Genomic DNA, 26,653 nt, shown 5'->3' with positions numbered 1-26,653 from the left:
TATTTTCAGGATGTTGGAAGGTACAAGACAAGGTTTGTAATTCAGCAGAATGTATACCACATGAAGGTAGCCGTAGTTCACATAAAATAAGTAACAATTCACACTTCTGTTGTTGCCGTGGTAACATGTGTAATAACAACATCTCAAAGGACTTCATTCCTATCACAAGAAGAATAACAACTGAATCAAGTGGACCAGGTATTGTATATAATTATTATATACAAAATATTATACAAAAATTAGTGAAGCAGTTTTATGTTCTAACAATAGTACTATATATAGACCTCTTTGAATAACAATAAGTTATCTATAATTTAATCATATGATATACATGTAACCAATACAGGGCTGATATTAGACAACAGTAATGTTTAAAAACAAACAATAGACAAAGGTCATTGGCAACATTTATACAGATGGACGGTAACTTAAAAAAGTTTTCACTTCATCCATTACATTTGGTCTTCTCTTTAAAGAATGTTAAAGCAAGCTGTTGTTTCCTTGAGCAAAACACTTTACAGGCATTGCTTAGCACTGGTTGGGTTCAAGGAACAGATTCCACATAGTTTCAATGAGCTTCAAGCTTCCTAAGTTCCTACACAATTGAACTAAAATAGATTTGTATAAACTCAAGAATGTTCAATCTAAGGACAATATGTACTTTAATAATACATGTAGTATTTGCGGAATGGATTTATTTCTATAAGTTTATAGTTGTTTAAAGAAGGTAATTGAAATATCAGTTAATATCAATCTTTACACTCAGCTTGTTAAACAAATTATGACTATGTAAAATTTAGACTGTAATAATGTTTCACTTTTATTTCAGTGTTACGTCAACTGCGTGATCCGTCATATAAAGAGCGTACAATAGTGATATCATTGTTATCTGTGTTCTCATTGGCTATCATCATACTCGGACTATACCTTGTCTATAGATTCTGTTTCCGACCTCCGACCTTGCCTACACATAGTAACAGTGACCCAGAAAATCCTCAGTCGCCTGCATTTGATATTGATAATTTAAAAATTAGTTGTTTGATAATAAAAGGCCGTTTTAGTGAAGTATGGAAAGGGTCGTTAAACGATCAAGATGTTGCTGTGAAAATATACTCACCCAGTTACAGACAGTATTATTACAATGAAAAATATATATATTCTCTACCACACATGGAACATGATAATATAATGAAGTTTCACGGAGGAGAAGAACGTATATTACAAGATGGAGAAGTACAACATCTCCTCGTACTGCAGTATGTTCCTGATGGAACGTTAATGAACTATCTCAAGAACAATACAATAGACTGGTATACCATGTGTAAAATGTGTCTAACACTTGCTAAAGGACTTGCCCACCTACATGCTGATATAGGATCAGGAGGTATGTCTTAACTTAACAGTCATATAACAGTAACACTAGCTCACATATACTACCAGTGTTTTTTTTCACTTTTGGGGGAAGGGGGTCAATGTCCTTTGGAGGGGGAAAAATGCCATAGGAGGGGAAATTTTATTTGTTTATTTATTTTATATTGTTTTCTTTCCGGTAGAAAAGGGGAGCAACTCTTTCAACACAAGTTTAAAATACGTAGCTTTTTCTTAATATACGGATCTAAAATATCATTGTGCGAATGTATAATTTGTTGGGACGCCGGGAGTAGCTCCCCTTACCTACCTGAGAACGATTTTGTAAACAACCTTGCTTAACAGTAAGTCTTACAGGCATTAAATAAAACATTTTTTGGCAGTTAGTTGCAAAAACTTGATATTGATTGAAGGCAAATTCGGGCTGCCATATAGGGGGAAATTTCTGCCTTGAGGGAGGAAAAACGATACTATTTTGAGGGGGGAATGGGGCCGAATTTCGCCGAATATTTTGGTGAATAAAAACACTGACTACTGTCTCTATATCAGACCATTTGTTGAGCTTAATAATTGCATTGTTACATTTCTGTGTTGTAAAAATATATTTTTATTTACACATTAAGATATCCTCTGTTGATATTTTAACAAAGATTTCAAAATAAGTGATTTCAATATTAGCATACCAAAACTGAGGTACCAATAATAAAGAAGGTTGGTGGTTGAAACAATACAGAAAGAGAAATCTTTAGGTAACCTTGGAAAGTGGACATAATTATGACCTTTACAGATTTAGTGCAACTTGGAAAGTCAACCCCAGTTTTATTTTATTTTATATTTTTGTCAGAAATACATGTACATTGTACATTTTCCCAGCCTATAAGAAGCTGTTGTATAGTTATATATAAGTATATAGTTGCTATAATAGTTATTATGTATCACATTTATTTTTGTATAAGAACAACTACCTTAAAATAGGTATATGATGCTTGGATATTGTTAATGTGTTTTATTTAAACATTGGTCTTGTTACAGATTCCTTCAAGCCAACAGTAGCTCATAGAGATATCAACAGTCGGAATGTATTAGTGAAGCCTGACCTTAGCTTAGTGATAGCTGACCTAGGTTTCTGCATGACAACCATGGGGTCAAAGTTGATACACAAAGGTCATACAGAAAATGCTGAACAGACTTCACTGACTGATGTAAGTTCTATATATTCATAGAAAGTTGATTTTATTTATACTATATGATGTAATGTTCACTAGATGTAACTGTAGCAGGTCTCCAGCTTAGAAACATTAAAATCCTTGCCACATCAGTCACTTAAGAAGGAATAAGGCTAAGTTATTTAAACTTATTAAGGACATTGCCCATGGCCAGTAGATGCTATCTTGATATTGAGGACATTAGGTTAGGGTCACTGTGACACTTGAAATGATTGTCTAATTAACAACATGAGTTTCCTCCATCATAGGTTTGTAGGACATATAATATTATTATTATGGATATTATAAAATGTTGTTATTTACAGGTTGGTACATTAAGATACATGGCCCCTGAGTTATTAGACGGAGCTGTAAACCTGCGTGATTGTGAGGCCTCGTTAAAACAGATAGACATGTATGCATTTGGTCTCGTCATGTGGGAAATCTCATCAAGATGCTCAGATCTTTATCAAGGTAATTTCCCCTACCTCTGTATAATGACTGGTGTATGTCTGTTGCTGGCCTGGTACCTGGCTGTATGTGTGTGTGCATCTCTATAAACCACACAACCAATTTTAATAAAACATGAGAGGAATAATTGTCATGATGTCTACATGTATATATTGTAAGGAATTTGGGCTTGACTGAGTAATAACCCTGAACTTCAAGATTAATTCCTTAAATTTTGCTGAAATTAGGTATAATTGGCACTGAAATTAGGTATATTTGGCAATAACTTTTGTTATTAATCTATGTTTTGTATTCATACTGTGGACAAAGTAACACTTGATACTGGTCATGTTGAGTAACTTAAGATTGACTTTCATCTTAAAATGGTCTTGATCTTTATGGTCAAGTAATTAAATTTTACTAAGATTAGCCATAACCTTGTTATTATTGAATTTATTTTATTCATTCTTGGAAATGCTTTCCAATGTGAAAAGTGAATTTGACCTTGACCTTAGTATGACCTTGACCTTTATAATAAAAGTTCTGAATTTTTCTTAAATTAGCTAAAAAGTTTTATACTAATGAACAGATTTGATTTACATTTGAACAAACAAACACATTAAAAATGTCAATGTTGAGAAATAAAATTGTCATGTTTAGCAATTTAGATATGACCTTAATCTTAAAACATTCTCGACAGGTAAGGTTAATTTATTGAATTTTGCTAGAATTGCCATAATTATGTAATTTATGATGTTCGAAATAACCACCACCACCTGTGATAAAACCTTCAAGTAGAGTAACTCAGGTATAACCTTTAAAGTCAAATTATTGAATTTTCATGAAATTGACCAAATCTTATAATTAATTACAGTCGACATTGTATTAAGAGGCCACTCAAGGGACTGCCAAAAAGTGGTCTCTTAATAAAGTGGTCTCTCAATAGAATTCTGGAACATTCGAGACATTTTATTACAAGTCATAGATATAATAACATCTTTTTTATAAAAACAAAAACTATACAATATTATGTATGTATTACAGTTTTATAATTACATTTAATATGCCTTTTTTTAAAAAATAGTCATCAATATTGTTTGTTTTTGTTTTTTAGTAGAAATTTGTGTACAAATGTGATCTACGCTCATAATACTGTCAACAGGTCATTTTGACCATGAAACAAAGCATGTTGTCTTATATTTTTAATATGTTCATACACATCTCCTGCTGAACATACTTTACAATCATCAGCAAGAGCTCCAGATAATTTTTTTATGCAATGAGTTTTTAAACTTCTTAATTTTTAATAAACTTCTTAATTTTTAATAATTAGTTTTCACACTACCCCGATTTCAAATTCAATAAGATTTTTAGAGATCTAGGATTTTTTGTCTTTTTTTTGTCGAAGGGTCATATTTATTGGGATACTACATGTATTTTATAAGGCATCAGATGAGCACCTACACCATCAGCAATGAAAGGCTCGGTTCTGTAATGTTTAGTCCACTACGTTTCACGATTTTATTTCGACTACAATCGATGACATTTGCTATTTACTCAGACTCAATTTCATGCACGATTTCCTCATAAAATTTATCCGGTCTTATTAGTTGTCTGTCTTTTTTTCGCTCGATCCGACGTCATTTTCGATATGGGAGGTCACTCTGAGCACATGACAAAAACTATGGCAAATGCGGTGTTGTGATACGTTATTGCTCTGACAAAATATGTCACAATAAATATTACGATCGGAAAATCGATTTTGAAACGATTGCAATTGTTATTCATTTCGTTTTTAAACGACAATTATTTGTGACCATTGACCATGAAAAATATTTGTTTGTTTGCTTGTACACATCTAACCTACTCGCTAATTACACAGGTGAGAATGCCCGCAGGGACGATTGTTTGTCACGGCCGTTTAATAGATACTTTAACACTTAATTTTGTACATTTGGGCCGACATTCAGTTGCCGCTGGCCGCGATATGAAATAGTCGTTTAATGGAATTAAATTAAATAGTAAAAATCATCGGGAGGGATTTTATGCGGCCGCTTAATAAAAAAGTCGCTAAATAAAGGTGGACGCAAGTACGATGCCGACTGTATTCATTTTTTGAAGAAAAAAAAAAGCAACACTGTCTCAAGCATGCCCTTTACCTTAAATTGTCCTTGACACAGACAGGCAAGGATAAATATAAAGTAAATAATTTAATTCTGTACAACTTAGTATTTAATTGACAGATTTGATTAATATTTGGATGCCAAGACATGTTACATAACATCAGACTGTCTGAAGGGGAATTTTATTTCAAATTTTAAATGACCCTTAAAGGGTCGGGTTTTCTTATTTTATAAAACTTTTTTAAAAAGCTTTGGGTTTTTTATTGATACATTTAATTTTTTTGGGAAAAGGTTTGGCACCTGAGGTTTTTCTCCCCCATTTAAAGCTGGAAAGCCCCAAATATGACCAAATACTGTTTTAAAATGCTACCTAAAAACAAAAAAAAAAATAAAAAAAATATCTGGACTATTTTGTTCCACCAGTTATGCTGGAACATTTCCTTGCACCAGTTAATGTAAATCTGGAACATTTTTCAACCAACAGTAAATCCGGAACATTTTTCAACCAACAGTAAATCCGGAACATTTTTCAACGAACAGTAAATCTGGAATATTATTTCCAATTGTAAATCTGGAACATTTTTCCTCCAACAGTAAATCTGGAACATTTTCCCCAACAGTAAATCCGGAACATTTTTCAACCAACAGTAAATCCGGAACATTTTTCAACGAACAGTAAATCTGGAATATTATTTCCAATTGTAAATCTGGAACATTTTTCCTCCAATTGTAAATCTGGAACATTTTTCCTCCAACAGTAAATCTGGAACATTTTCCCCAACAGTAAATCTGGAACATTTTCCCCAACAGTAAATCTGGAACATTTTTCCTCCAACAGTAAATCTGGAACATTTTCCCTCCAACAGTAAATCTGGAACATTTTCCCTCCAATTGTAAATCTGGAACATTTTTCAACCAACAGTAAATCTGGAACAATTTTCCCCAACAGTAAATCTGGAACATTTTTCCTCCAACAGTAAATCTGGAACATTTTCCCTCCAACAGTAAATCTGGAACATTTTCCCTCCAAATCAGTAAATCTGGAACATTTTTCCTCCAAATTGTAAAATCTGGAACATTTTTCCCTCCAATTGTAAATCTGGAAACATTTTTTCAACCAACAGTAAATCTGGAACATTTTCCCCAACAGTAAATCTGGAACATTTTTCCTCCAACAGTAAATCTGGAACATTTTCCCTCCAACAGTAAATCTGGAACATTTTCCCTCCAACAGTAAATCTGGAACATTTTCCCCAACAGTAAATCTGGAACATTTTCCCCAACAGTAAATCTGGAACATTTTCCCCAACAGTAAATCTGGAACATTTTCCCCAACAGTAAATCTGGAACATTTTTCTCCACCAGTATAGCTTGTACATTTTCCACCAACAGTAAATGAGGAACAATTTCCCATCTCCAATAATTCTTGAGCATTTTCCTACAACAATAAATCTGTAACATTTTCCACCAACAGTAAAGCTGGAACATTTTCCCCATCTCCAGTAAATCTGAAACATTTTCCCATCAACAGTAAATCTAGAATATTTTTCCACCAACGGTAAATTTGGAACACTTTCCCTGTCTCCAGTAAATCTGGAACATTTTTCCTCCACCAGCGTGGCTGGAACAATCCTTTTACACCAGTTAATCTTGAAGGTTTATCCTTGACCAGTAAAGCTTAAATTTGAGCCACAAACCCTCAGTTTTTGTCCTGTAATAAGTTAATGTAAAGAATATATTAAAGACAAGCACTAAAAGAATTCTTTGAGAAATACACATAACACATGAAATGATCTCATTTATATTGAAGAGAGATAAAAAATAATGAGAGATTTCTGTGTATTAGATGATAATGTAGAATAAACTAGGAAATGCTGTGTCGAGACAAGAAGAGATTTGTGACTTGTACAAGAGTTATACATTTCACTAGATGTGTCATGTATTCATTATAAAGCTAAATTGAGCCGCGTCACGACAAAACCAACATAATGCGTTTGCGACCAGCATGGATCCAGACCATCCTGCGCATCCGGATGCGCAGGCTGGTCTGGATCCATGCTGGTCGCAAACGCATTATGTTGGTTTTGTCGTGACGCGGCTCAATTGTAATTTATTGTCTCAGTATAATCACATTACACCAGCTAATGGCACAAATCTATATTGTCTGACACCCATTTACTTTTTTTTTTCGTATCATACTTTATCAAATCACATTTTTTTTTCTCTCCAGTGATTACACTAGGACAGTGTATGAGAGTTAGTGAATATTTCGAGTTATATTGTATGACATTGTATGACAGTGTTTAGACTGTTATCATCAGGCATCTTTCCATGTCATTGCTCCCTGTAGCTTCAATTAATCCCATTACATCGATTTTCAAACTTTTTTATTTTTGTGACACAGATAAGAATGTTGTTTTATTGTGGAACATGTGTCAGGTAATGCTGCAATAATTTCTAATATTGATCTTTTTCTCAATAAATTGCCAGACAACCATTTTTATACATTTATCAGATACAGCAAAATAAACCACAAAAACTTTTACAAAATGATATGTCCTAACAACTGACAACCTTGTTTAATAGGAGATAGTTGGGAAATAAGCAATTTAGAAATGGTAAATAAGCAGTTGGAAAATAAGAATTGGAAAAAGGGAAATAAGCTGTTTGGAAATAAGCATGGGAAAAGGGGAAATAAACTGTTGGGAAAGGGAAATAAGTAGATAGGAAATTTGCAATTGGGAGAGGAAAATTGGCAGATGTGAAAAAGGAATTTGGACAGGGAAATCAACAGATAGGGAAAAAAACAATTGGGAAAGGGAAATAAGTTGAGAATATGTCGGTATGAGCATTTTGAAAAATAAAGATAGTGTTTTTTTTGTATAAAAAGAAAATATATGTGTATAATATACATAGATGCATTTAAAGTTTCGGAATGGCATATCTGCTATACTGTTTGAATCATAATTTCCTAATTTCTTGATGGATTGTCAAATCATTTGGCACAATGTCTTTACTGTGTCAGTGTGTTTGTCATGGGTCAATGAGTGTGGGCAGCACCTAGGTCACAGTTGTACTTGGAAGTAACAATGTCATATGGCAGCAAAGGCAGTTGTGTCCTATGAACACATTTCTAGTTGTATCCTACTAAAATTTTGTTGTATTTTAATAGAATATTTAAATAAAATTAATTTATAATTCATGAATGTTCAATCATGAGTAATTTCTGCGGTAAAAGTTGAACTATTAGCTCGACTATTCGAAGAATATGAGAGCTATTGTAGTCGCCCCGGCGTCGGCGTCAGCGTCCGCGTCGGCGTCTGCGTTGGTTAAAGTTTTTTGTAAAGTCAAATATCTCAATTATTACTTGAGATATTCAATTGAAACTTACAATACTTATTTATAGTAACAAGGTACATCAGATTGACAAGTTGGATAACACTGCCTACAATATTGACAGAATTATGCCCCTTTTTAACTTAGAAATTTTGGTTAAAGTTTTTTATAAAGTCAAATATCTCAATTATTGCTTGAGATATTCAATTGAAACTTACCATACTTATTTATAGTAACAAGGTACATCAGATTGACAAGTGGATAACTCTCTGCCTACAATATTGACAGAATTATGCCCTTTTTAACTTAAAAAATTTTGGTTTAAGTTTTTTGTAAAGTCAAATATTTCAATTATTGCTTGAGATATTCAATTTTGAAACTTACAATTCTATTTATAGTAACAGGTACATCAGGATTGACAAGTTGGATAACTCTGCCTACAATATTGAAAGAAATTATGCCCCTTTGGAACTTTAGAAATTTTGGTTTTAAAGTTTTTTTGTAAAAGTCAAATATCTCAATTATTGCTTGAGATATTCAATTGAAATTTAAAATACTTTTTTATAGTAACACAATGTACATCAGTTTGCAAATTGCGTAACTCTGCCTGCCAATATTTGCAGAATTATTTGCCCCCTTTGAAACTTTAGAAATTTGGGTTAAAAGGTTACAGGTCTTTAAAAATATTTACTTGAAACTTTACACATGCACTTAGGGTCTAAATTGGAGGGTCATTTTTGTATGTCACTGACCAAGTTCCATAACTCTATCTTGCATTAAGGCTGATTCATATCCCCTTTTCTACTTAGTCTCTTGGTTAATGTTTACATGCAAGTTTTACATATCTCAATAACTATTAAAGATATTTATTTAAAATTTCACATACGCATTTAGGGTCATAATTGTAGATCACTGACAAAGATCCATAATTCTATCTTGCATTAAGGCTGATTTTTCTTCCCTTTTTTCAACTTAGAAATTCATGGTAAAGTTTTGCTTGTATATAAGCTGTTATCTCAATAACTACTGAAGGGTTTGTGCCTTTTTTGGGACAATTTTATGCATTCATAATAATAAAGCAGTGATTTACTTGATAAAACATCTTTATTTAATAACAAGCCTAATTACCTTTTCTTCAAATTTATGTATTCATAGTAGTAATTAGTATTATTATACTCAATAAAAACACCTCTTGTGACATTACCTTCCGAATAGTCAAGCCAATACTGTATAATTAAACTCTCTCTTAGGCCTATAACATGAATTTATAAAAAAAAAATTAGCCCTTTTGTGAACTTAAAAAATTTAACATTATCAAGGCTCTTTTACTATCAAGCACTTAGAATAGTCGAGCGTGCTGTTCTACTGACAGCTCTTGTTTTATGAGAAAATCACTCAAGAACGCAAAACCATCAACATTGAAATAAAAAAAATTCGGGCAAGTATGAACATTGCTAATGAAATAGAAAAGTCAGGAAATATCTTGAACTTTGCTAATGATATAGAAAGGTCGGGAGTTATTTTGATCTTTGCTTTTACTTCAATACGGTTACAAGTGTTCTTTAAGAGCCGAAATTATGCCTGTGGCAACAACAATTACAGAAAATGAAACTCAATAAAATGACCTACATGTATCCGTTGGGGAAAATTATTTTATGAATGTATTGATAGGGAAAGTATCTAAAACGAATATTATTAATTGTGGCTTATATAGACAATACGTATCATTTGTACCATATTTTTGTTCCTTATGTACAGTTTGTACACTTGTTACGATATGAAACACATTTATCCACCAACCTGCATAGCTGGTTGATACTCTCAACTATGAAGAACAAAGTCCTGATTGGATTCGAACCCACAGTGGTGAGAGGCAAGTGATATGAAGTCAAAGATCTTAACCACATGGCCACAGAGGCCCCCATATATCCACTTTTATAGTATATAGTCCTATGTTACAGTATGTCATATGTTGCAGTAATTCCTACATTACAGTAATTCCTATGTTACAGGTTGTCCTTTGTTACATAATGTCCTATGTTACAGAATGTCCTATGTTACAGGTTGTCCTATGTTACAGAATGTCCTATGTTACAGTATGTCATATGTTACAGTATGTCATATGTTACAGGTTGTCCTAAGTTACTATATGTCCTATGTTACAAGTTGTCCTATGTTACAGTATGTCCTATGTTACAGGTTGTCCTATGTTTCAGGTTGTCCTATGTTATAGTATGTGCTATGTTACAGGTTGCCCTATGTTACAGTTTGTCCTATGTTACAGTATGTCCTATGTTACAGGTTGTCCTAAGTTATGATATGTCCCATGTTACAGTATGTCCTATGTTACAGTATGTCCTATGTTACAGAATGTCCCATGTTACAGTATGTCCTATGTTACAGGTTGTCCTAAGTTACTATATGTCCCATTTTATAGTATGTCCTATGTTACAGTATGTCCTATGTTACAGAATGTCCTATGTTACAGTATGTCCTAAGTTGCTATATGTCCTATGTTACAGTATGTCATATGTTACAGGTTGTCCTATGTTACAGAATGTCCTATGTTACAGTATGTCCTATGTTACAGGTTGCCCTATGTTACAGTTTTGTCCAATGTTACATGTATGTCTATGTTACAGGTTGTCCTAAGTTACGATATGTCCCATGTTACAGTATGTCCTATGTTACAGTATGTCCTATGTTACAGAATGTCCTATGTTTACAGTTTTGTCCCATGTTACAGTATGTCCTATGTTACAGGTTGTCCTAAGTTACGATATGTCCTATGTTACAGGTTGTCCTATGTTACAGTATGTCCTATGTTACAGTATGTCCTATGTTACAGTTTGTCCTATGTTACAGTATGTCCTATGTTACAGGTTGCCCTATGTTACAGTTTGTCCTATGTTACAGTATGTCCTATGTTACAGGTTGTCCTAAGTTACTATATGTCCCATGTTACAGTATGTCCTATGTTACAGTATGTCCTATGTTACAGAATGTCCTATGTTACAGTATGTCCTAAGTTGCTATATGTCCTATGTTACAGTTTGTCATATGTTACAGGTTGTCCTATGTTACAGTATGTCCTAAGTTACTATATGTCCCATGTTACAGTATGTCCTATGTTACAGTATGTCCTATGTTACAGAATGTCCTATGTTACAGTATGTCCTAAGTTGCTATATGTCCTATGTTACAGTATGTCCTATGTTACAGTATGTCCTATGTTACAGTATGTCCTAAGTTACTATATGTCCCATGTTACAGTATGTCCTATGTTACAGTATGTCCTATGTTACAGAATGTCCTATGTTACAGTATGTCCTAAGTTGCTATATGTCCTATGTTACAGTATGTCGTGTGTTACAGGTTGTCCTATGCCAGAGTTTGCTCTACCCTATCAGAGTGAGGCAGGCTGTCATCCATCGTTTGAGGAAATGCAAGTATTTGTTTCACGAAACAAAGTGCGACCAAAGTTCCCAGAAGTCTGGAAAGACTATAATCAAGTAAGTAATCAGTCTCAATACAGTGTAGATAGTAGCCCATAAGAAGTGAATTTACAGTAAAAGAAGTCCTGTACATAGAGCTCATTAGTGAGCAAGCCAAAATAACTTGGAAGAAGCTATTTAGTAACAACATGGCCCAAATAGTATACAGTTTACAATAAATATAGTCTAGGATATATGGTCAATAACTGGTCATTAGTCAATAGTCAATTAGTGATCAGTTGTCAATAACATAGTCAATTATTGGCCAGCAATCAAAAACATACTCATTTATTTGACAGTAGTCAATAACATAGTCAATTTTTGGGCAGTTATAAACAGAAACTTTTAACCTGGTGTAGCTTGTATCTGCATGAAATCTGTCCAGGCTTTATACTGTAAACTGCCAAACTTCATTATGATATCCCTAAAACTATCTGACAATAAAGTTAGACAAGCCCCACAATCTGACAATGAAGTAAGACTATATAAGGTACTGCATGCTGACCACCACTGTTTGAAATAATAGAGATATTAGCCGGTACATGTAAAAATATACACACCAAATTAGTACATGTAAAAAAACCCTATTTGTTAACTACATGTGCATAATCTGTAATTGACAATTACCCTAAAGTTTGAGACAGAGTTTTATTATATAAACCAAGATATTGTATTCTGATCAGTCTTGTCAACAATAAATATGTGTGTTTGTTTTAACTTCTCATTTATTGTTTTCAATTGGAAAAAAACCTTGAAGTATTAAAAAAATTAATGACATGGAATTTTTACGTTATGTGTTTTTCTGACAAGATTGACACAGCTATTGTAATGTAATTAACATGTTATTCTGTACAGATAAAAGTACAGAAACGTAAAATCACATTATTATGTTAGATAATGCTGCACATACTTCATGACAAAATGACAACATTACATGAGAAAGTTTTAATCAAAATTATGCAATCCTTTAACAGGGACTTTTATTTTGATAAAATACACCAAAAATTTATATAAGTGTGAACCCCTTGAGGGAGCAAGTTCTTAACTCTTGGTTTTTATATGATTTGTTTTCTTACAAATATATTAATGTGACTTTTCTTTCAATTCTGTGGTCAGATATGTCTATTAAAATGGAAAAAATAACTAAAAAATAGGCACATGTAGATTGACAACTAGAATTATAACCTGGTTTTATGACAATTTCCTGTCACTTTTTAGGATATGGATAATTCAGACTAATTTCACACTTCACAGACTATCTTCTTTCCTAATTGAAACCTTTTTGATGCCTTAAACAAATTTGCATTCAGGTGTATTTTGCCTGACCTTTGAGGTGCCCTTGTGTGTGTTTTCTTTCAAATTTAACAAGTGTTTGACAATTAATTATATGGATGTTGATATATTTCTGTATAAAATGTATATGTTGAATATTATATTTCTGTGTAAAATATATATGAGCCACGTCACAACAAAACCAACATAGTGCGTTTGCGACCAGCATGGATCAAGACCAGTCTGCGCATCCGCGCAGTCTGATCAGGATCCATGCTGTTCGCTATCTGTTTCTCTGCTTGTAATAGGGTTTGTAAGCGAACAGCATGGATCCTGATCAGACTGCTGGCTGCAAACGCATTACGTTGGTTTTGTCGTGACGCGGCTCATATGTTGAAATATTATTGTAACAGGCTATCAGGGCTCTAAAAGAGACTATAGAGGAATGCTGGGATCATGATGCCGAGGCGAGGTTAACAGCACTTTGTGTAGAAGAACGTGTGATGGAAATGAAAATGCTGTGGTCACATGATAACAGAAATAAGGCTAACAAAGGTAAATCAAAGACATGAATATGGCTATGTAACAGTTTAGTTAGTAACACTTTTGTTACATTATTTATATATAACTATGACAATAGTTTATTTGGAGTTTAAGGCTAACACAGATTATAATTCTCAAAATGAGTTACATAAATCAATGAATCAACTCACTTAAACTTGAAGTTGATAATTAAAACCTTGTCAGCTATCAGAACTTATGAATATGTTACTTAACAAGTATGTAGGATTGGTTAAAGGATAGCCACTGTGAAAACAACAATGTTTGTATTATTTTACCGTATAGATAAACAAGTTTATATAAATGTTTATTAGCAGTTTACCAATCCTGTTAGCAAGAAACACTAAAATATGTTTGTATGTCAGATAAAAATGATCATGAGGTTAACATCTGACATAAAATATACACGAGGTTAACATCTGACCTAAAATACTCACAAGGTTAACATCTGACCTAAAATATACATGAGGTTAACATCTGACATAAAATATACATGAGGTTAACATCTGACCTAAAATACTCACAAGGTTAACATCTGACCTAAAATATACATGAGGTTAACATCTGACATAAAATATACACGAGGTTAACATCTGACCTAAAATACTCACAAGGTTAACATCTGACCTAAAATATACATGAGGTTAACATCTGACATAAAATATACATGAGGTTAACATCTGACATATAATATACATGAGGTTAACATCTGACATAAAATATACACGAGGTTAACATCTGACCTAAAATATACATGAGGTTAACATCTGACATAAAATATACATGAGGTTAACATCTGACATAAAATATACATGAGGTTAACATCTGACATAAAATATACATGAGGTTAACATCTTACATAAAATATACATGAGGTTAACATCTTACATAAAATATACATGAGGTTAACATCTGACATAAAATATACATGAGGTTAACATCTTACATAAAATATACATGAGGTTAACATCTGACATAAAATATACATGAGGTTAACATCTGACATAAAATATACATGAAGTTAACATCTGACATAAAATATACATGAAGTTAACATCTGACCTAAATATATACATGAGGTTAACATCTTACATACAATGTACATGACGTTAACATCTGACCTAAAATACTCACAAGGTTAACATCTGACATAAAATATACATGAGGTTAACATCTGACATAAAATGTACATGACGTTAACATCTGACATAAAATATACATGAGGTTAACATCTGACATATAATATACATGAGGTTAACATCTGACATAAAATATACACGAGGTTAACATCTGACCTAAAATACTCACAAGGTTAACATCTGACCTAAAATATACATGAGGTTAACATCTGACCTAAAATACTCACAAGGTTAACATCTGACCTAAAATACTCACAAGGTTAACATCTGACCTAAAATATACATGAGGTTAACATCTGACATAAAATATACATGAGGTTAACATCTGACCTAAAATATACATGAGGTTAACATCTGACCTAAAATATACATGAGGTTAACATCTGACATAAAATATACATGAGGTTAACATCTGACATAAAATATACATGAGGTTAACATCTGACATAAAATATACATGAGGTTAACATCTGACCTAAAATATACATGAGGTTAACATCTGACATAAAATATACATGAGGTTAACATCTGACCTAAAATATACATGAGGTTAACATCTGACATAAAATATACATGAGGTTAACATCTGACATAAAATATACATGAGGTTAACATCTGACATAAAATATACATGAGGTTAACATCTGACATAAAATATACATGAGGTTAACATCTGACCTAAAATATACATGAAGTTAACATCTGACATAAAATATACATGAAGTTAACATCTGACATAAAATATACATGAAGTTAACATCTGACATAAAATATACATGAAGTTAACATCTGACATAAAATATACATGAAGTTAACATCTGACCTAAATATATACATGAGGTTAACATCTTACATACAATGTACATGACATTAACATCTGACATAAAATGTACATGACGTTAACATCTGACATAAAATATACACGAGGTTAACATCTGACATAAAATATACATGAGGTTAACATCTGACCTAAATATATACATGAGGTTAACATCTTACATACAATGATTTCAAGGTTTTGGTAAAAAATATTGATCTAGTACTATAATGTTAAATGATATGAGCCGCGTCATGACAAAACCAACATAGTGGGTTTGCAATCAGCAAACTGATAGCGATCAGCATGGATCCTGATCAGACTGCGCGGATGCGTAGGCTGGTCTGGATCCATGCTGGTCTCAAACCCACTATGTTGGTTTTGTCATTACGCGGCTCATATATTTTGTTATTACAGGTGTGACGCCCACCATCAACACTGCATTACTGTCTCAAGTTTCAAGTAACACTCGCCCTGGTTACCATGGTAATGGGCACACCCAGTGGGGAGGACTAAGTTCAAACACAGACTCAACCTCACCAAGTATTGTAGCTGAAGGAAATACATCAGCTTTGATAATAAACGATATTCGTAACAGTACTGTAACTATAGCCTGTCAGAGTGATGTATCTACACATGTACCACAAACATGGTCAAATGAACGACACGGCAGTTTCTCTACTTCAACAATGGAGACAACTCTTGGAGTAACGCCAAATGAGTCGGCACCAAGTCATCCGAAGTCTCAGAATATCAATGCAATGATGAATCAGCCAGTCCCAGCACATCAAGGTCGTAACCCAATAGTTGAACGTAACACACATAAACGAAGTGATGAGGAACTAGCTGTTGTTGGTAAGTTACCACAAAATAAAAACATGTGTAACATGGTGAGATATATTAATAGCACATTGTGAAACATTTATAGCACAATGACAAACATTTGTATCACAATTTGTAGCATTTGTACCATGATATATCATGTAGGGAGTGGGCTGAATAAAGTCCCTAGATTTCACCATGTAGTGAGTGGGCTGAATAAAGTCCCTAGATTTCATCATGTAGTGAGTGGGCTGTTCAAAATCCCTAGATATCATCATGTAGTGAGTGGGCTGTTTAAAATCCCTAGATTTCATCATGCAGTGAGTGGGCTGAATAAAATCCCTAGATATCATCATGTAGTGAGTGGGCTGTTTAAAAATCCCTAGATTTCATCATGTAGTGAGTGGGCTGTTTAAAATCCCTAGATATCATCATGTAGTGAGTGGGCTGTTTAAAATCCCTAGATATATCATGTAGTGAGTGGGCTGTTTCAATTTCTGGAGAGCATCTTTTAGTGAGAGACGGGGTCCATACTCTTACTGCCGGAAAGGGGGATGGACCGTCATTTGAAGCCTAGAATATAAATATTGTTGTGAGTGGGCTGTATGAAAGCCAAGATTTAATCTTGTAGTGCATGGTCTTCCTGGTTCAGTCTTTGCACATACAAATGAAAGAAAATGATTGGTTAATATTTATAGAACACATGTTTTATTCCAGGTAAAATCTATGAGTTTCCTATAAAACATTTTAATCTAGGAGTGTGCATGTCTCATACAAGGCTGTCTTCAGATATCCGCAGTTAATTTCGGGGAAATGTCATAGAATGTCAAATTGTCTTCCTAATTGGTACAATATAAACAATAAAAAATGTTTTTGAAATGTCACAATGTGGTGAAATCTTCCTTTTCTGACTTTAATTTAGCACATGATGTATTGTATTATGAAACCATATCAAATAAAAGGACTTTTAGAATTTAAGGATTCTGTCAAAATAACTTTTTTTATTGTATAATGAATGTTAGGTTGATTTTACAGTAGTTTTATGACAGGTAATCATAATTCTGTTTTAAAGGAATACTATGTTCATCCTCGAATAAAATAGTTTAATCACAGAAATTTATTGAAATCTATGATGTTCTTCTGAATAAGTCTAATTTGAAAACAAAACTGAATAAACCATGTATGAGAAGCTGCGTTTCTCCTATTACAGGTCAAGTAATGTTGCTCTTTCCTTTAAAACAACAGTTATTTTAATGACACTATATATTCATATTGTGACCATCTTTAGTGTGTAGAATTGTATACATAACATGTCTATTTTGTGTGAAGTCAAAACTCGTTTATTTTATATTTACAAAGAGAATGTGTAATAATTATTAATATTTTCTAATATAAACTTTGAGTATAGTACATGTAGTTCTTAAAGGAAATATTTTCTTGTTTATATAAGATCTCATTTTACATTGGAAACACTTATTGTTACAATGATGATTGCAGTCATAGAAAAGTCTATGTGGCTAGTAAGCTATAGTTTACATACTGAATCACATGCTACTTTCTTCACACTAGAGCTGTTAATATTGTTTATAGGAAAAGGCTTCCCAACAAATTTTCTAGTGATCTATGGTTCTACTGAAGTACACTTTTGTGCCTCAAATAATGTCACCCATGGTCTTCCTTTACCATTGAAGCTGGAATGTCTCTGTAATTATGACATTTACAGCATATGAATGTCTTATACCAAGCTGAACACTCAGATATACTATCTAATGTACTTAAATAGTCACAATAAAGGAAAGTTAATTTGACACAAAAGTTCTAAATTTGTGTTTGTTATGTCACTTGATTGATTGAGAGGGGATATTGTTTTTTGTGCGTCCATATGTCTGTGAGAAATGTTTAACGTTGACCTTGACACAGCACTCCTCCAATCTTCAACCTTTGACCTTCACAGGTGCACGTGTCCTTGATGAGCTTCATCTGCATGACCTATATAAAGGTTATGGGGTCACGACCCCCATGAGGCACGACATTCAGGCAAACATAGTGCTTATTAAAGAATCTGAAACTTGGCAAAACATAACTAAGACTATTTTGTAATAAACTGTGAAACATTTATGTATAAACAATTCATAACTTACTGATTTTTATTTCTAGGAAACAACCTGTTTTATGGTAAAGATAAAAGTGAGAGTGATGGTATGGGACATGGTGATAATATATTTGATAATTTCACTGACAGTCTCGAGTCCTCCTTGATGCAGAATGATTCACTGAATCATAATCGGTCACCATATGTACAGAACAGTCGTATAAATACGGGAGTTGGTACAGAAAGGCCACCAAAAATTGTCAACAATCCTAACGAGAGACGAGAAAACATAGCAAATGTAAGTGCTGTTACAAATGTTGCCAATGCACATGTCAGTGCAACTCCAAAGACAAAGAAGGCACGTGAAATGGGAATTTTAGGGCATTTAGCGCTGCTTGGTAAACTTGCTTTTAGTGGAAAACTTGACAATAAAAGAAATATGAATGAAAATGATAGTCCCATGGCTTCGAGTGTTGAGATTGGAAGACATGACAATATTGGTCGTCAAAATCCAACATATGAGCCCTCTAATAGTATGGATACTGAAGTAAGACTGACAAATACAGGCACTGTTGTAAGGCCGACTGTTTTACAGTCCAAACTGTGTAATATTGATAAAAGAGAAATACCCGAGTCAAACTTAAACAAAGAATACCATAGTAATGTTGAAGTGGAAAGTATTGAAAGCAATGAAAATGATGAGTTTCAGAGTGATTCACCTTTAATATCCCGGCACCGAGTTGCTCCGTATTCTAAAAGCACGTCAGACTTAAGTCCTCAAAAGACAAGTCATAATTCAAAACTGGAGGAAGAAAACAAGATGCCTAGGCCAAGTACTCTGTCATTAAAGGGACATAACTACAGTAAATCAAGAAGTGGAAGCTTGAACTCCTTACCAAAGTTTAGAGGCGTCTTGACGCAAAGGAGTGGGAAACCGTCCCTCGGTAAGAAACCATTAAAGAATGGTTATAAAATGATAGATAACGGGGCAAAACTCAAAACTGATGCAACGGACAAGATAAAGTTGCGAAATAAAACACCAGTTCCGGACAAAAATGGCCGTTATTCACTCCACGATGACAGGTTAATGTCTGACAATTGTAAGATGAGAAGGGAAGGCTCGGAGCTGTGGAAATCAAGTGTAAGCCTTCAGCAATTTAAGTCTATTTCTGAGAATGAGTCATCAAATGTTTACACTGATTGTACATGCTGAATATTTGCACAGAATTAGTTTCCCCTTTTTTTGCACTTAGTTGTACTGCTTAATGATATGATATCTGTAATGTATTGAGAAATATGTACACATTACCTTTTTTAATGTGTTTAAAAATGTGTTATTCAGATTATTTATATGTTGATTTATTGTTATTTGATTTGATCAAAATTTAACTTCAATATTATTCTTTAAGCTGTTTTAAACTATGATAGGCACACATATTCATCTTCAGTTGAAATCTCAAACCTGAGGTGTTTTAAAGGTCACTGACATCCAGTCACTTGACCTTTGCTGTGGTCCAAAATTTTATCAGCAACTTTACATTATTAATGTGAAGAAGCTGTCTGGCTAGGTTACAAAACTTTTCCTGCTTCCTCCATCAGTAAAGCTTATGTGGTCATGTGACCTTTAGATGCTTGGTGAAACATAAAACTTGACCATCCAACTGATAAATAAATGAAACAAATCAATGAAAACATTCTGATTATAATAGGAATACTGTCAGTCTCTGGATAGTCATTTTCTCTAGATATTTTCAAAAAGGGAGTTTCACCATTAAAAAATCATAATAATACTGTTAATGATAGGAGTGGATCTTTTTCTGTTACGTAACATTGTTTTGTATTAAAAAGGTTTAACTTTAATTTAAGACATTTATAAAGGTATTTTCCTAAATTGTCATCTATAGACTAAATCTTCCAAGCTGGTGTATACATAATACATAATTGTTAATTCTTATCAAGTTTTAAGTCAATTATGTAAAGATAAGTGACAGTGTTAGATGTACAGGTAAAAAAGGCCAATCATACAGTGTTGATATAATAAAGTTAAAATGAAGTGAGTTTATGCTGTAACTGGTCAGTTTATTATATCCGTATAGTGTTAACTTAAACATTTAAAGTCTTAATATTATTATCATAAATATTGAAATATCCATAAAATACAGAAAAAGCTATTTTATTTATTCTTATGAACATATTGTTTGCTCCAAGAAATTTTGCAACGGCCAAGTCAACTTTTGACCAAGATAAAACTTGTGTTAAAAATTTATTAGTTATAAAAAACAAAATTTTGTAATCATCATGATAATTTCATGGTGTTCATATTTAAAACCTCTCATTTTTTTATCAGCTCATGAATAATGATGGAAATACGTTCATACCATACTTGTTTATTTTTCTTTCTTTTTTATGATTGCTTTCAGAAAGCATATTTTGTTTTTGTTCATGCTTAAATTATTTGTGTTGTATTAATGCTTAAGCTTAAAGCAAAAAGTTTTATTATGTATTCTTTACCAGTTTATTCTCATTCTATTTAACATGTACTTTTTATTTTCTTTTTTATTCTGTTTTGAACTATTACTGTATTTGTTATATAATTGTGTTAAAGTATATAGGTATGTCTGTAAAATTGTACACCTTTAAACTTTGAAATTTTGATAAGTTTAAAGGTATTGACCTATACTTTATAAATTTCAATAACTCTACCATAACACTGTTTTCATTTTTATTTTGTCTGGAAATAGTTCTAACATCAAATTTTTCAAAGTAAACTATCCGATTGTATTTTTAATTTTTGTTCGACTATGTAAAGAATAGTTTGTGTCTTTAGCACTACTGAGGAGAAAGGGTTGAAACTTATCAACTTGTTTTAGAGCATAGTAGGAGGTCACTGTCCAAGACACATAACTCTTACATGCATTTTGACAGATTTTTGACCCTTGTTGAACTTAGAAAATTTTACATTTTCCAGGCTTTTTATTAACTATCGAGCACTGAGAGCACACAGTCTTACTGACAGCTCTTGTATTTACTTTAAATAACTGGATTTTACACCAACTATTCTGTTCACATATAAATAAATTATGTTAGCATAGAATAATTTAGAAATGAAAGCAGTCATTTCGATTTGCTTTTTTTTATTTATATACATTTACATGTATATATGTGACCATTTGTAATGAAAATTAGTAGAAGCAGAAATATTTTTAGAATTGTTACAATTATGTTCAATTTTCAAAAGAGTTGTAATTTTGTTCACACTTAATTTTACAATTATCAACATGTTACATAATTAGTGTTCTATTACATGACTGTATAAAATAAGTGTTTAATTTCAACACTATGTATAACTAGTGTTTTTATTTCAGTAAAGAGTTTTTATTTCAACATTATACATGCATATATGACTAGTGTTTTTATTTCAACACCATATATAGCTAGTGTTTTTATTTTCAACACTAAATATAGCTAATCTTTTTATTTTCAACACTGTATTTAGCTAGTGTTTTCATAAGAACACTTTATGATGGTGTTTCATTTAAACCCTATATAAATGGTGTTTTTATTTAAACACTATATAAATGGTGTTTTTATTTAAACACTATATAAATGGTGTTTTATTTAAACATTCACTATTACAGTGGTAGCAATATTTTACTAAATCATTGTATATACATGAAACATTCTTATTTCATATCTACTTTCTCACTCTTAATCCTTTATTTTGTCCAAACATTCTTCTTATTCATATTATAATATGTAGCTATCATTGTCATCACATCATCAATCATTATTCATCATTATCATCATTCATCATTATCATCATCATGATGCATTATTTGGTTGCAAGTTTTTTCTTTTATATATAAATATAGTCATTTCTTATTTTTATTGCTTACCTGTATTTGTTTAACACTCAGTGCTAACTTTTAAATAATTGGCTTACATTTATGACGATTATGTGCAGCAGTTTTCATTGATAATACCATGTATATATAAGGAATTTTTAAATTAGATTTATCTAGTGTCATGTATACAAGATTAACAGTAATTTAAAACGTCATATAAACATTAATTGATAATGAAATGTTGGAATGATTTTTGTCTCTTTCTTTATGGTTAAAAATATAATGTTATATTTTCCTTGTTAAGAAAAAAATTCAAAATATATCTGAAAGTAATTGGCTACAATATGATTTAGTAAATTTAAGGTAACATCTACTTGCCTGGTATATCACATGAAAATGTGGGTCACCATTTTACATATATACGAAATATATGTGTGCAGATTATGTTAATATCTGTGTCACAAGTTAGCGTGTGGTTACAGGAGAAGTATATTTGTGACATAAATTCGGCATATAAAATTATGTAAACATTTATGACATATTTTACAGATGCAAAGATTTTATGCATCTATATGATAATTTATGTTTAAAGACATTGGTATGAAAATATGTATAGATTTATGACATCATTTTCACAAATTATATATGAAGGTTTTACCAGAAGAATTTACCAATTAGTCAACATGTTCATGTTAAAGCATAATGTTATATTCCATGCAGTTTTTGGTGCGCTTTACGCCATGTCTTTCATCGGAGAAGAAAAACACACATATACATACTGTATTAATGTTTTATATTTTATGTTACTGTTTTTATTACTTATATAAGTGAACTTTTGTGATTTAGTGGTCAATGTGAGTTTCATTAAGACGACCTTACAATCATCAAAGTATGGAAATTATAGCCCTCTACCATCTTTAGTGGCTGAAAATTAAACGTTATGTTTCCATGGAAATTCACTTAATCCAAGTGTTATTGTAAACATATACACACCAACAAGGACCGGTAGTTATAACTATAATATACCTGTCATTAACACAAAATCTTTTTCATGTATATATACACTGATGTTCATTACATTATATTTGTAATAAAAGTGCTTATTATCTCCCCTGACAGTCAAAGAATCATGACTTATCTCCCCTGTTAATATGTGCTCACAATTTATCTCCCCTTGATTAGTTAAATAGCAATTCTGTCTTATATAATATAAGGATAGGAAATACAATATTAACAATAATTGAACATTCAAGTTTTAAACCTGTTGTACACACGTGTTCACTATTTCCTAAATATTTAAAATATGGTTTTTAAATGAATGACATTGTAATAATTTTAATCATTTTTTTTTTTGTGATTTAGATTAATCTCTGCAGATGGGGGATATTTTAAACCTTTTTACAACTTGTAAAACTTAGATGTGATTTTATACAGAGCTATTTAATGTTGCTATAAACATGAACAAATACATTTAGACAGATTAAAAGAGAAAACATGTAGTCATAAAGTGATGTATCTTCTATTACATTGAACACTTTTATTCAATAATTGTGTTTTAATTGTGGTACTTCATACCTGGTCCAAGTGCTAGTTTGTTTTTTCTTAAATTTACCTTTTTTTCTCTTTATAAATGTAAATTAATTGGCCAGAAATTTTCTTTATGACAAATAATTGAATGACACAATTAAATTAGTAATGTTAATAGAGTATATTATAATTTTGTTTTAAGTAAATGGAGTTAAATTTCTTTATGCAGTCATTGGAATAAGACAGATTTAGATAACGTCAATGTTCAGTTTTTGTGCCATACAAGTAATATTACCACAATTATCTAGTAAACAGTCAATGCCACATCATTCAGTACCTTCTTTTGTAATTGATATTTTCATAATGGTGTTACCACAAACAAATTTATTGTTAGACAAGAAATTGACCTTTATTTTGTGTAATGTCACGGTCACCGTTTATGTGTCATGAAAAAAAAATAGACTAAAAAAGGAAAGAAATTGAACATTATTAATTATTTTGTCATACATATATATATTAATGAACTGATTCACATATTCTTGTTGAACAACATAAATAAAAAAAAAAAATAAATAAAAAATCTGGAACATTATGCAGATAAAATAATGGATTTTGATTTTGAGTTATATGACGAAACAGTACAAATTTAAATTTGGGGGGATTAGTGCTATAATGCATTTTACATTATATAAAATTGTTTCTTTTGTGCCATACGATATAGACGGGGATTAAATCATCGTTATTAGTTACCATAGTTACCAACTGTACCAAGTACTCATAATGGTATATGTTAATATGAGCCACGTCACAACAAAACCAACATAGTGCGTTTGCGACCAGCATGGATCCAGACCAGCCTGCGCATCCGCACAGTCTGATCAGGATCCATGCTGTTCGCTTACCAACTCTATAACAAGTAGAGAAACTGATAGCATGGATCCTGATCAGACTGCGCGGATGCGCTGGCTGGTCTCCATCCTTCCTGGTCGCAAACGTACTATGTTGGTTTGGTCATGACACTGCTCATATAGATCTTTACAATTGTTCCTTACAATAAATACACCTATTACACTAGTAATGAACCAGTTACAGTTAATATTTTGTTTCATTCAAAGCACAGCTTTTTCAGTTAATCACGTAAAGTTTAAGATTTAGTTTCAATTTGGGCACCTCTTAAATTGTCCAGTTTGTCTAATATGTAACCATTTCTGACAATGTTATTATTTGTGTTAAAATGTCTAATGTTGTAGTAAAGAAACAAAATAGTTTCATTTTTTATGTAATATTAAAATCAATGGCAAAAGAGAAAATTATAACATTGAAATCTGATAAGATTTCTTTTTGTCATCTGTCAAAATTTTGTGTCACTGGCTGCGTCCAATCAAAGATAGGTTCTCCTCTGTATTGACAGAAAATTCTTGATTTTTTTTTCTTACCTGTTTATTGACAAGGGAACAACTATGGTTATTTGTTACTGTATGGGAAACACTGACAAACATGGAGAATTAAAGATGAACATAAATAATAAGATTGTGAGAGAGATAAATTTAACATTATGCTGTAAGCTCTATAGTACTGCTAACTGTGTTATTGTTTCTATTTTATAATGTTGCAGAAATTGTAATAATTTTATGGCAATAAAATTGCTGCTTTGTGGAATTATTTGTTTGTTATATTACAATATAATTGTTGTCATGACAACATGCTATATCTTGTTGCTATGGTGATGTCACAAGTCTTTGTTTTTTCCCGTTATACCTGAATTTTCTTCAGTATGTCCTCACAAGTTAACAATATGAAGTTGCAGTTATATGGCCTCCCAGGCTAAGCAGTTATGGTGGCAGACATCATTTCACTTACACTTTACCATTGTGAGTGGTTTAAATCCCATCAGGGACTTTGGAATCTTTCATGTGAGGCAGATTTCTAGGTCATTGGTTTTACTCAGGTAATTTTTCTCCGGCTTGAAATAATGCACAAGGAGCACCTGTGTATTTCCTTCACCAGGACAGCTGGAAAGTCACCATATTGACCTTTAGTGTCTGTATGATCCAACAAATTAGTTCCAGCCACAAGTTTTGATTGTTGTCAGAAGCTAATTAACCGAGTTCAAGAAGGGGAAATTACTCTGGAAATATTGGCACAGTTGACAATTTTTGTTATTCATTGTACACATTGAAAAATATTCAACTTTTCAATAAATGTAGTGCAAACATCATTAGAGCATTCAGAAGAGATGACTGGGAAAAAATGGTTTTCACAAAGTTATGTTATATAACTTGAAATGTCATTGTTTTAAATGGTTTGTATGAATATGTAAGTACTAATGGTCCCGCGTCGGTTAACAATACCTTAATGTATTTCTGAAGTGAATGAAGAGGAAATATGTTTAAATTCTGTAGCTAACCTGCATTATTGTTAGAAGGTTTAGTAAAATAGAATTCCAAAAATATCTAACTTACCAAAACCATGTTGTATCTGAAGGTTTAAAAGTGGAAATGGATGCCTGCTTATTAGGTAACTTGCCAGTATTTAACCCTCTGTATTAGTCAGTATGTGCAACATGAAACCAAATGTTTAGATAGTTATAATATTGTATAAT

General features: G+C 32.1%; 1 protein-coding gene across 1 annotated transcript in view; it reads left to right on the top strand.

The window, feature by feature from the left end:
• The window catches only part of LOC132746760 (uncharacterized), a 70,094-nt gene extending 44,384 nt beyond the window's left edge, over window positions 1–25,710 (top strand). The window contains exons 5-12 of the mRNA XM_060736009.1: window positions 10–198; window positions 830–1,384; window positions 2,401–2,570; window positions 2,900–3,047; window positions 11,858–11,994; window positions 13,662–13,803; window positions 16,183–16,620; window positions 18,745–25,710. Of these exons, the coding sequence (XP_060591992.1) occupies window positions 10–198; window positions 830–1,384; window positions 2,401–2,570; window positions 2,900–3,047; window positions 11,858–11,994; window positions 13,662–13,803; window positions 16,183–16,620; window positions 18,745–19,892 (2,927 nt within the window). The 3' untranslated portion in view covers window positions 19,893–25,710. The remainder of the gene's footprint in view (window positions 1–9; window positions 199–829; window positions 1,385–2,400; window positions 2,571–2,899; window positions 3,048–11,857; window positions 11,995–13,661; window positions 13,804–16,182; window positions 16,621–18,744) is intronic.
• The last annotated feature ends 943 nt before the right edge of the window (window positions 25,711–26,653 follow it).

This window comes from Ruditapes philippinarum, unplaced genomic scaffold (assembly GCF_026571515.1).
Source record: "Ruditapes philippinarum isolate M1 unplaced genomic scaffold, ASM2657151v2 ctg2211_1_1_1_1, whole genome shotgun sequence".
Taxonomy (NCBI): domain Eukaryota; kingdom Metazoa; phylum Mollusca; class Bivalvia; order Venerida; family Veneridae; genus Ruditapes; species Ruditapes philippinarum.
The sequence above is the reverse complement of the archived record's forward strand: the minus strand, read 5'-3'. Positions and strand labels throughout refer to the sequence as shown.